Source organism: Primulina huaijiensis, chromosome 15 (assembly GCF_012295235.1).
Source record: "Primulina huaijiensis isolate GDHJ02 chromosome 15, ASM1229523v2, whole genome shotgun sequence".
NCBI classification, from domain to species: Eukaryota; Viridiplantae; Streptophyta; class Magnoliopsida; order Lamiales; family Gesneriaceae; genus Primulina; species Primulina huaijiensis.
Window position 1 is genome coordinate 7,823,667 of NC_133320.1, and position 11,875 is coordinate 7,835,541.

An 11,875-nucleotide genomic window follows, 5' to 3' on the forward strand; every position below is an offset into this window, starting at 1 on the left:
ATTCCATGATAATTGACAAACAATATTTTTTTAAAATTATATTTTAAATGGAGAAGAGAGATATAATTTTTGTGGATAAAATAATATATTTATTTAAATAATAAAGGATAAAATTATAAATTTTGTTTTATGAGGATTTAAAACTGAAAATATGGATGTATTGAATCCTAAAAAATTATGATTATGTACTGAATGTTAATTGAAATATTTTTCTGAAATTTGCATTTTCCACGGTTTCATTTTCCTTGCCGACTTTTTCTGAAACTCACAGACATAAACCACGACTACGAGTAGTGTACTGTTGTCGTATGCTACTCAATTCTGTGATCTTCTTCAGTTACTTGAGGTGTATTTTCCTCTCTTTCTTGCAATCATTGTCGTTTGTTTGAATTAATCTCTGCTGGCTCTTTATTTGGTTTGGTTTTGTGAACAAAATTCCAGTGTTTAATCCCAGAATTTAGTGGTTGTTTCCTTTCCCTTTTTCCCCCTTTTTGCATCTATTATCTGCTTTCGAAGTCTGGACAGTTGATGAGGTACTCGGAAAAGGGAGAGAATAAAAGATCCATACTTGTTCCTTTGGGTTTGGGTTTTTTTTTTTTTTTTTGGGTTTCCCCCTTTGTATATGAACAGTCTATAGCTGGCATTTTTGGGATTTTCGTGCATAGAAATGGTTCTTGACATTTTTCTGATTATGAATTTTTTCTTTGACCGGCTAGATTTTTTACTCATTGTTTCTGGTGCAAAGATATTATAAGTACATTCTATATAGGCATCCTTTAGGCATAATTTCCAAAAGAAACCAAGAAGGATGACATTTTCCGACTAGCAAAAGGAATTAGTGCTTGCTTGGTTATAGAGGCAAATTGTTTTCGGTTTTGTAATTCAAGGTTTTTTTCCTGTTAAAAAGGAAAATATGTTGTCCTTCTGGAATTTGGTGGCATACTGGATGTTTCCTAGTTCATTTGTGTGCTGCGGATCAAATTGATACTGTATCTGTTTGTTGCTGATAGATTTGATAAATGTGGAATTTGGAAATAACTGAATTTGGTTCTTGGAGTTCATTGATGAGAGGACCAAGAAAAAAAAACAAATCAAAGGGAAAATAACTACATTTTCTTTTAAAAAATTGAAGGACAGACCTGTGAGGTGAAACAGTGTGATTAAGGCTTTCTGGAATCATATTTTTGTGGAATAAATACTTGTGCATTTGATGTTAGAACTGCAAACTGTAAGTGTAGTTGCAAGAATTTAGTCGACGCTGTAAAAATTCACTATATCATATCTTTACAAGTATCTGTTGAGTCCATAGTTATTAAAAGTCGATAAGGCATATGACTAGGCTGAAGACGTGCTACAAACATCATTCATTGCTCCTAGTGGCAAAACAAGGTGTAGCTTTTAGTAGGCATGTGCCTTTTCCACGGAACATGATTAAAGGCCCAATTATGTAGTAGTTAATAATACATGGTGAAATGCAATGGTATAGTGTTCATTTGTGCTCATAGAATGATATTTCTGTCTCCAAATCTCCTCCAATCCTATCGAAATCCAGGCTGCCAAATTTTTTTTATCATGTTCAATAGGGTTGTTAAGTATACGTGGTACTATTTTTCCAATGTATTTTGATTCTAAACTTTCATGTTTTATTGCGTCTAGTTTTGTCAAAATGTGTGCCTTGTCTTGCACCTAGGTTTCAGCCAACAAAAGGCCATTGATGACATTGTTCACAGAAGATTTTCAAAATTTGAATAACTTTTAGTACTTTCTCGAGACTCGTTGAATGTAATGTGAAACAAACAAGATAAGATGTTCTGTTTTGGTTAAAGGATAATTGACGTCCTATTATCTTACATTTAATGCCTATTATCTATCTTTCAGATTTTATGAAAGATGTCTTCCTCATCTGAAGATGAAACCGATATAAGTGAATCTGAGTTAGAGGATTATGTTGATCAATGCTATGAGCTGTTAAAGGATGGGCATGTGAAAGTTCAGTTTTCAGACGCACTGTACAGGTGTCCATACTGCCCCGGAAAGAAAAAGCTTGTCTATCAATACAAGGACCTCCTTCAACATGCCACTGATGTTGCTAAGGGATCACAGAACAAGGATATCAAGCACAAGGGTAAGCACTTGAGTCTTGTCAAGTACATGAAGAATCATCTTCTTCGTGACGATTTATCTTCGGTATTAACGGGATTGACTCTTGACCTTCCTCCTGGAGAAAGGGGAAACAATGTGTTTGTGTGGCCGTGGATTGGAATTCTGGCAAATGTAGGTGTAAGTAGCTCTAGCCTCAAAAATGATCTGGCGAGGAAAGGGTTTGATACCTTTAGAGTTAGACTACTGCCGAATGATAAAGATAATCCAGGATATGCATTGGTGGAATTCAAAAAAGATTGGAGCGGATTCTATAATGCTATGATGTTTGAGAAGGAATTTGATTTTGATCATCACGGCAAGAAGGACTATGTTGCAGCTCCACTTTCGGTGGGCAAATGCTACGGTTGGATTGCACGAGACGATGATTTCGATTCAAAGGGTATCTTGGGTGAATATCTCAGGAAGAGCGGAGACTTGAAAACTATCGCCGACATAGAAGCAGATGAGAAGCGGAAAAATGCCCTACTCATCACCAATTTGGCTAACACCATAGATGAATTGAGGGCACGTCTTGATGAACTTGAAACCAAGCATGGTAACACCCCTTGAGGCCTTTGGCCTTGTGCAAGACTGAACGATTAGATGTGCTTATCTTTTGCTAGATTGAAAATGTACCGTGTTAATTATCTAGTTTTGGTTCTGCCATTGCTCGGCTCCCGTTTAATCTCCTTTTCTGGGACTCTAGCTTGTTTGTTCCCTGGACTTTTCTGGTTGTGTATTTGATGTCCCAATGTTTTGGTGCTGGCTTTACATTTTGATGATTTGTGGATCTGGGATCTTCTCCAAACAGTCTTTGATGTTAGAATCCAAGGAAACACGAGTATGCTACCATACCTGATATTTTGGGATACAAATAGGATCAGATGTGGGAAAAGATTATGTGAAAATTTGTTCGCCTGTGCTTCGTTTATCAGTTTTTGATTGGTCATAAATTTTGTTACACTATGATGCGACTCCCATTTAAACTTGTACATTAGATTTTTACAAGAATTAGTGGTCATTCGGCATGGTTCTCGCACCTGTATATTTCTTTATAATATTACGATCACATTTAAAAATTATTGCGATTTACATTTTAGACCACAATTAATAATACAAAGGGAGTATAAATTTAAATATTGGCACATCCACATTTCAACACATATTACTAATCTTCTTTTCCTTCATAGTGTATAGTTCAATATACAAATTTTGTAAAATTATTTTCATCAACTTTAAAGGCTAATCGATTTTTCAGATGCTGTTGTTGATTTATCGTCTAACGCACCAACACACACTCATTGTAATTGCAAAAACCCAACAGTAACGTACCAGCAAAGATCATATAAAACCAAGTACGTATTTGCAAGTGATGCTGTAATTCTATTGCTAATTTCCTACATATAAGATCATAAATCATTGTTTTCCTGTACAAAAGGCTGTAGTAAATCAAGAATGAAATTTTGTCAATCGGTTCAGGACCATCTCTAGTATCGACTCTTGGGACGAATCAAGTAAATACGACCATGAACCCATCGGCTACCTGGTCTTGAGATAGATTGCTGCATGAACAAATTAACATCAAATCAGTTACATGAACCATGTAGTTTGTTCAAATTTTCTTCCTAACCATGTGACATTGTCACAAATATGAACACATTCTGTGCATGTAATTTCTTAATTCATTGTCAAGCTCCAACTCTCAAATCCAATACATCCACGGTCATCCCAGAACAAATAATCTCACTGAAGGGGAGGGCGGAGCGAGGAAAGAGGTGAGAAGAGAAGGGCATCCATTAGTGTTTGTGCACCTATTTGAGACATCAACCACTCACGTAATCGGTAGCATTTGCAAGTTTTGTTCATGCTAACCACATGGGTAGTGTCCTTGCCCACTCAGAACATGACAAGTGTGGTCAGTGGATATATCATAGTCACTCATTTAAACATAATGTATGGATGAGTGGTCATGATTCATCACTCAACACACGTGTCATGTGTTGAGTAGATGATGACACTACACATATACGTAGCATCTACCAAGCCGCATTTGCAAACCCAATCTGATAAATTGACAGTCTTGGCCATGTGAATGCCGTTTTCTCACCGTCAGAGGCACAAAATCTTTGGATATTTGTCCCATACACATGTATTCCCCCCTTTTTCAATGAACGCAATCTTTAAGTAATTAAATTCCTCAAAATTATTCTAAAAGTGTCCAAATCAAGCACAGAGAGAAACAGTGGAATATACGATTTTTGTTTAACATAAAACATCTGAAGTACAGTTAAATACCTCAACCTTGGTTCGGAATTCCAAGGAGCTCTCACATATGTGACATTCTGCTCGATGAGAGGATTGGTTAGGCTGATCTGACCTAACAAAAGCAAACACCTGCGTGTATATGTAATATTTACTGTTATAAGGATCTAGGGCACATATTATGCATAAAACTGCTAACTTTCACATGGAAATAGAACAATTGAAAACACACCTCCTCAGTACAATTTGGGCATGCCCCCTTTAATGCAACCAAGTCATTTTTCCAGAGCCCTTGAAGTGCTCCAACTATAAGAAAACACCGGATTAGAGAGAATATCACACCCTTCATGTACTCCTATAGAGTAAATAATGTGTGTGTGAAAATTATATCAATTCAAACTTTTTCTGCTCCATATGTTTGAGGAGCAACAGCTGGCAAGCATAGGTTTGATTTAAGACACGATCATTACTCCGACCACATAATAATCCAAGTATAATAAGCCATTATTTTCCAGATTCTTCATAATATTGTACAATTGAGGGTCTCTTGAACAATCTTGCACAATATTTTGGCATCAAAACCGACTGGAAAAGTTCGGTGGAAAAAGTTGTGTTTTTCAGTGGTCAAGCACCAAAACTGGTTTCTGCTCGTTGAAATTGTAGGCTAAATATGGCTAAGTTCATTCTAAGCACGACTCAGTTGCAAAAAAATAAAATGCAAGGTATTAGAAATGATTTTAGAAGAGATTACAAATTGAAAAATAATATTTAAAATATCAAATGTTTTACAAGAGTTGCACTAACTGAGCACTCAACTTAGCCAAACTAAGATCCAATATTAGTAAGCTAAGTCACATGATATGGATCGCCCTTTATTGATAGACAGGATGTTCATGAATAAGATATAATTGATCCATTCCCACAGTTTCAAAGCAGACAAAAAGGTTTACTTTTGCTCTAACTTCTAATAATCATATGCTTTACAATATGAAGGTTCATTCTGTTATGAATCTGGATCCAATGGGTCCGATTATCTCAGAATCATTAGGCCCCAGCACTGGGGCTCAATTGCTGATGTGAGTGAGGCCCCGGCCCTAGATTCTAAACGTGTATTTTAGGAGGGGGGGAAGGGGGAACACATGAAGGAGGATATAAAAAAATGAGGGGTTGGGTAGAAGGAATCATTCAGTTATATTTTTGTTGAGCAAGTTACTGGCATTCGACTAGGGACAGGAGTTGTACAGAGTCTTCATACTCTGGGAACATATTATCAGTTCAATACAATATTTCATTTCTGGTGTTTGAATCTTCTTATATATATATATTGAAATGCGCGATATTGCTAGGTCATAACATTGGTCCGGCCTGCTAGGTTCGAAGGAACGGCGGAATACGATGGCCAGCACACGATGGAAACGAAAACCCACCAGGAGCAGGGGTAAAACACAGGAGAAGGCAGAAAGTGCGGCGGCAACAGGCAAAGGAGGGCGAGAAGAAGTGTCGGAGGAGGTGAGGATAGCAATGAGAAAGATTGAATTACCTGGGTTTGAAGGTGATGATCCGCTAGGATGGCTGGGGAAGATAGAACAGTATTTTGAAGTCCATAACACCCCCTTTGAGTGTAGGCTCAAACTGGTTTGCATCCGTATGCAAACATCCAGTGTGCACTGGTTTCGTTGCTTCAGGTGAGGCTTCTAAACATGAACTGGTATCGATTTGGGGAGGAGTTGATTAAGCGGTGCAGCGGATACAATGCAAATCCATTTGAATTAAAGGCTTCGTTGAAACAGAAGCAGCAACCCATTGATGCCTACATTGAGCGATGGTGGATAGTGGTGCAAGCCACAACTTCGTCTCGAGAAGCTTGATTACGGAGTTGGGGCTGGTGGTTGATGAGAGTGTGTTCTCGGGGATGGGTGTAGCGGATCGTGTCAGGGGGTGTGCAAGGAGTTGAAGGTGGATTTGGGACACTGTCAAATTCAAATTGAGGGTTATCTGTTTGAGCTAGGCGGCATTGCTCTAATTCTAGGGGTCGACCGGCTTCGCACCTAGGGAAACGTGTTACTAAATTGGGCAAAAATGCAGATGAGATTTAATTGGAAGGGGGCGGACAGTGGACTTACAGGAGATTCATCCCTTAGCACATCAACGGTATCTCTCAAGTCAATTGCTAAGGTTGGTGAGGTGGAATTTTGAGGGGCAGTCTTGTTGAAGTAGAATGACAGTGAAGGGGAGTAGCCAAAGGTAGGAGGGAGGCAGTGTGATGAAGCGATGAAGAATGTTCTTGACAAGTAAGAGCAGGTATTTCAAGAACCTCATGAGCTACCCCCACGTCGGTGGCAAGATCGTGCTATCAGTAGTAAAGAAGGGTGTGGTTTAGTATCGGTGCGATAATATCGCTATGCCCACCATCAGAAAGATGAGATTGAACGAATGGCGGAAGATATGCTTAAGTCTGGTGTGATTCAAGCCAGCAACAGTCCGTATTCGAGCCCTGTGATGCTCGTTAAAAAGAAAGATAGCAGTCGGCGTTTTTATGTAGACTACCGAGCATTAAATGACATCATAGTTTCAGATAAGTACCCGATTCCAGTGGTCGAGGAGTTATTTGATGGGCTGCACGGTGCTACACATTTTAGCAAACTGGATCTTAAATCAGGATATCACCATATTCGCGTCCAGGATTATGATATATCCAAAATGCCTTTTAGGACGCATGAAGGTCACTATGGATTTTTGGTCATGCCCTTCGGGCTTAAAAACGCCCCAGCCACCTTTCAAGCCACGATGGATGAGGTATTTCGCCCTTATTGAGGAAATTTGTTTTTAATTTTATTCGACGATATTCTGATTTATAGTGAAGGGTGGGAGGATCATGTCATGCATGTGGAGATGGTGCTGCAAGTATTGCAGGTTAATAGGCTGGTCTTGAACAAGAAGAAATGTCAGTTTGGGTTGAGACAAGTTGAATATTTAGGCCATATTATCAAGGAAGTTGTATTTGATGATCTGGAGCTGCTACAAGTCATACAAAATCTTAACATGGCTGATGGCAGTCCCAAGCATTACTCCTTAGTCAATGGATGCCTACTGTACAAAGGAAGGTTGGCGATTCCTCGAGCATCGTCGTGGGTTCCGAAATTGTTGATTGACTTTCATGCCACTTCAGTTGGGGACATGTGCGAGTTTTGCGAACATATAAAATACGGGCAAACTGTTTTATTTGGCAGGGAATGAAGAGGGATGTGTGCAAGTTTGTGGCTGAGTGCCACGTGTGTCAAAAACAAAAGTATGAGGCTACCTCACCCGCGTGATTGCTGCAACCATTAGCTATCCCGGAAGCAATTTGGGAAGATTTGGCCATGGATTTTATTATTGGGCTGCCAAAGTTGAAGGTTCATGATGTTATCTTAATAGTGATCGATTGACAGTCCAAATACAGGCACTTCCTCTTACTTAAGCACCCCTGCACAGCAAGCTAGGTGGCTGAAATCTTTATAAGAAATGTGGTTAAATTACAGGGATTTCCAAAGAAGTAACAGAGATGCGGTGTTCATGAGTTTCTTCTGGTCTAAACTCTTTAGACTACAGGGTGTACTCGACTAAAAACGAGCACTGCATAACACCCTGAAACTGACGGCCAAAGTGAAGTATTGAACAAGTACATAGAGACTTATTTGCGTTGTTTCTGTTCTGAGCAGCCTAAGAATTGGGCACAATGGCTACATTGGGCTGAGTGCTGGTAGGACACTTCTTACCAAACGTCAGCGGGGGGTGTATGGGCAAAAACCACCTATTGTGATCAAGTTCCTACCCGGTGAAACAGTGGTGGCAGCGGTTTCTCATGCTTTGATGGATCGAGAAGAACTTTTGAGACAGCACAAGTACAATCTTGACCAAGCTCAACAGCAGATGATCAAATACGCTAACAAATAACCAGGGGGGGGGGTCCATTTCCAAGATGATGATATGGTGTATTTAAAATTACGACCACACCGCCAAAACTCAGTATGTACAAGGGTATTTCAGAAGCTTGCAGCCAGGTACAACGGACCTTTTAAGATTTTAAAGAAAGCGGGATCGGTGGCTTATCGAGTACAGTGGCTGAAAGGTCTAAGGTGCACCCTGTTTTCCATGTATCATGGCTTAAAAGAGCAGTGGGAAAGAACTATGCTGAGACGAAATTGCCTACTGAATTGGAGGCTGATTTGTTTTTGACGTTTGAACCGGAGTTGATTCTGGTTGGGCCATTCAACAGAAAAAAAGGAAAATCTTGTAAGCAGCTGCTAGTGCGTTGGAAGGGAAGAACGCTATGATTTCAAGATTTTCGTCTCGAGGACAGACGATTTTTGAAGAGGCGGGACGTGTTATGAATCCAGATCAATTGGGTCCAATTATCTCAGAATCATTGGGCCCGAGCACTGAGGTCCCAATTGCTGATGTCAGTGAAAGGCCCCGGCCCATATGGGGATGGCCACTTAGAAACTTTCAACAATGAATGCCCACAGAGAATTCTAAATATACCAATCCAAACTATCCATACAATCTTGTCATCCTACAAATTTTAGAGGCAACGCTGCTTTGTCAATAAAATGACCCAAAAAATTGAAGTATCAGATGCTAATTGTACTCACGGAACTCTGAACTAACCTACTTTTTTAATAAATCTGTAAATAGTGAAAACTCTGCATATAAAATATGTACAAAGAACACAAAAACAAGATTGAGGCTACATGAAAATATTCATGTTCACAGCAAGCACATATCCATAAGAGTAGTAAAATCTCACTGCATTATTATTCCAAAATAATATGCAAGAACATGGTATAGCATTAGAATTGAAAGTACCAGAAGCTGAAGCAATTGGATAGCCTATGACAAACCCCAACATGAACAAGATACCATTCAGCGGGGCAAGAAACTCCACTGCAGAAGCTTGATCAGCAGGCGAAATTCCTGAATCGAATGCATCTTGATAAACCTGAGCTACTATGTATATGATAGGCACAAGACAGGCAAATGACCCAAAACCAAGAAATAACAACCATACGCTTGCCAATGCAAAAACTTGTGAAGGATCTTCCTGCCCTACATTCATGTTGTAGAATATTCAAGTAGACGAAAACAAAAAACAATGATCAATGAGTAGACGAAAACAAAAAACAATGATCCATTGAACTAGAAATACGTGCTCGGCTTACATAAAATTACTAAATCAAAATATAATTAGCAATGTTGTAAAACATACATTAAGCAGACCTTTCCACTATGAAGCATACCAAAAGGATAGGAGTTAACGTTTACCCTTTATCTACTTTAGTACTTTACATACTTGGCCGGATCAAGCCATTCAGTATTATACCTCTGATAAAATATTAGCAAAATATGTGATCCGATGTTCAGGATTCAAAATATGTAACACTAAGAAGTCTGTCTTCAGCTTTATTTAGTAATTAGCCTCAAACCTTTGCATCTGAATCTTCATAATATCTGAATAATCTCCAACCCCAAATATTAATGCTAGCAAATGTTTAATTGAAATTCACAGTACATATAATCCCAAACACCTTTTTTTCCTACAACACTATCGAAAATGGTTCCAGATACTGTCATGAGCACAAAAACAATCATGAATAAAAATTGAAACAATCTTTCATTCCTTTCTGCCATAAAACTTTGTCCATTCTTAACCTACTTATTACCGCCCAAACTGTATGATTTCCTTTTTACCATACCAAAAAATAAAATACAAAACCAAATAGAATTATCATTCATTAAAACCACAGAATTAGTCGCTAGAGATTTGGTTTAGCATCATTGCTAAGAATGAATTGAACAAGTCTTCAATTTATAGCCCAAATTAGAAGATCATTTGGTTGTAAATCAAAACAATATGCTTGCAATCGTGATGAGCTGCACCAGCTAAACATCCCTTGTGCCCTTAAATGAAAATGATGACATAGTTTTGCCCCAGCTATTCCATGATGCACCACGTTTTAAAATACTAAGATGAATACCCCTAACTTGAACTTAGAAAGCTCCAAGACACAATACACACTTAAGGATCATTCAATTTAGCATTTAACACTCAGCAGCAAAACACATAATTCACAAATTGTTCAGATCCACCTAAATTTCACAGTTTACTCAAGAAAATACAGATTTTTAAGGCAATTGCAGTGAAATTTTGAATCGGTACAAGCCAAAACAAAAGTGATGGCATCATAATGTAGATAACTTTACAATATACCATCAGTTGAAAGAAACTTCAAAATTACCTTAGCATCTGCATAAGTGGATTGCCGCCTGAGACTGCAGCGTGGATACTTTATAACATACTTTGATCCATACCACCGCAGCTTTAGCTGCAAATCGAAATTTTCTTTCATCAGTACACATCCAGACAAACAAAGAAAAATCATAATTCATAACACAAAATATCTCACCGAGATGAATCTAACTTACCTCAACTCTATCAAACATGTCATCCACTATTAACGGTTCGCCGCTATAATAAGCATCCCGAGCCTAGGATTACATAACAGCTACATAAGTGAAAATAGCACAAAATTAATTTAAAAGCGAATCGCAGAGTAACTGGTAACTGACTTGACAATAAAGAGCTTCTAGCGTCTCTTGACTGGCGGTTTCAATTTTCCCGACAAAGACGCAGGACAGTCCTTCGAGCTGACTACTGTTGCTGCGTGTGGCGGACGGGGAGGAGGAGACGCCGTAACTTCGTGTGGGGACACGGACGGAGAATGGGGATCCAGCGCGGAAGAGCTCGACAACGGCCGAGCCGCTCACCCGAGGCGCTACGGCCATCGACGGCGGAGATAGTGACAGGAAATGATATTATGAGGGAAAGAGTATATTTTGTGCGGTTTTGCTGTTGGAACGTGTGGCTATCCCGCCGAGGAGAGCTGATTTGATGAAATTGCCCTTCACAGAATTGTTTTCTTCTTTTTTTCTCCTTTTTCTGGATGAAAAAATTGTTTTTCTTCCAAGTTTTAAAATAATATTGCATTTTTATTTTATCATATCTATACTATCTATACTTTCTTATTAAATTTGACATATTTAAAGTAACTAACTCTTGATATCATAGTCTGTTTTAATAATTATATATATTAATAAAGTTTTAAAACTTCAATGCAAATCACGTGTAGTTTAACGGATATAGTATTTGTTTCTTAGACATCATTAGGTTCAATTCCTATGAGATCTTTTTTTATTTATTTTAATTCATATAACAAAATTGCAATATAGTCTCTCACTATTTGTTATAATTATATTTTGATTCACATTTAAATATAAATCAAATGAATTATAAAAAATATTGTACGTTGCGTGCGTCGATACACGAGTAATTATTTAATTTTACATTTTAATCGTATATTTTTATTTAACAGACCAATTTGATAAATACTCGATGTAAGGTTCAAAATGCGATAACGTAATCCAACAGCAT

At 38.2% G+C, this 11,875-nt stretch overlaps 2 protein-coding genes across 5 annotated transcripts; one reads left to right on the forward strand and one right to left on the reverse strand.

The window, feature by feature from the left end:
* The first annotated feature begins 215 nt into the window (after positions 1-215).
* LOC140960366 (protein INVOLVED IN DE NOVO 2-like) lies at positions 216-2,934 on the forward strand. Of its 2 annotated transcripts, none has more exons than XM_073418616.1 (2): positions 216-346; positions 1,879-2,934. In XM_073418616.1, exon 2 carries the CDS (start codon positions 1,891-1,893, stop codon positions 2,710-2,712), a length of 822 nt encoding a protein of 273 aa, XP_073274717.1. In that variant the 5' UTR covers positions 216-346; positions 1,879-1,890; the 3' UTR covers positions 2,713-2,934. The 2 variants fall into 2 exon arrangements, with proteins under 2 accessions (XP_073274717.1, XP_073274718.1); XM_073418617.1 differs by lacking the exon at positions 216-346 and adding an exon at positions 413-533.
* Positions 2,935-3,449: 515 nt separating this feature from the next.
* LOC140959677 (uncharacterized) lies at positions 3,450-11,356 on the reverse strand. 3 transcript variants are annotated; one of them, XM_073417626.1, is made up of 8 exons: positions 11,014-11,356; positions 10,870-10,932; positions 10,683-10,769; positions 9,450-9,492; positions 9,253-9,360; positions 4,637-4,710; positions 4,438-4,536; positions 3,450-3,704 (listed from the first exon to the last, which is right to left on the reverse strand). In XM_073417626.1, exons 1-8 carry the CDS (start codon positions 11,227-11,229, stop codon positions 3,630-3,632), a joined length of 765 nt encoding a protein of 254 aa, XP_073273727.1. In that variant the 5' UTR covers positions 11,230-11,356; the 3' UTR covers positions 3,450-3,629. The 3 variants fall into 3 exon arrangements, with proteins under 3 accessions (XP_073273727.1, XP_073273726.1, XP_073273725.1); XM_073417625.1 differs by having other exon boundaries at positions 4,444-4,536; positions 9,253-9,487; positions 11,014-11,355; XM_073417624.1 differs by having other exon boundaries at positions 9,253-9,487; positions 11,014-11,353.
* Between the last annotated feature and the right edge of the window lie 519 nt (positions 11,357-11,875).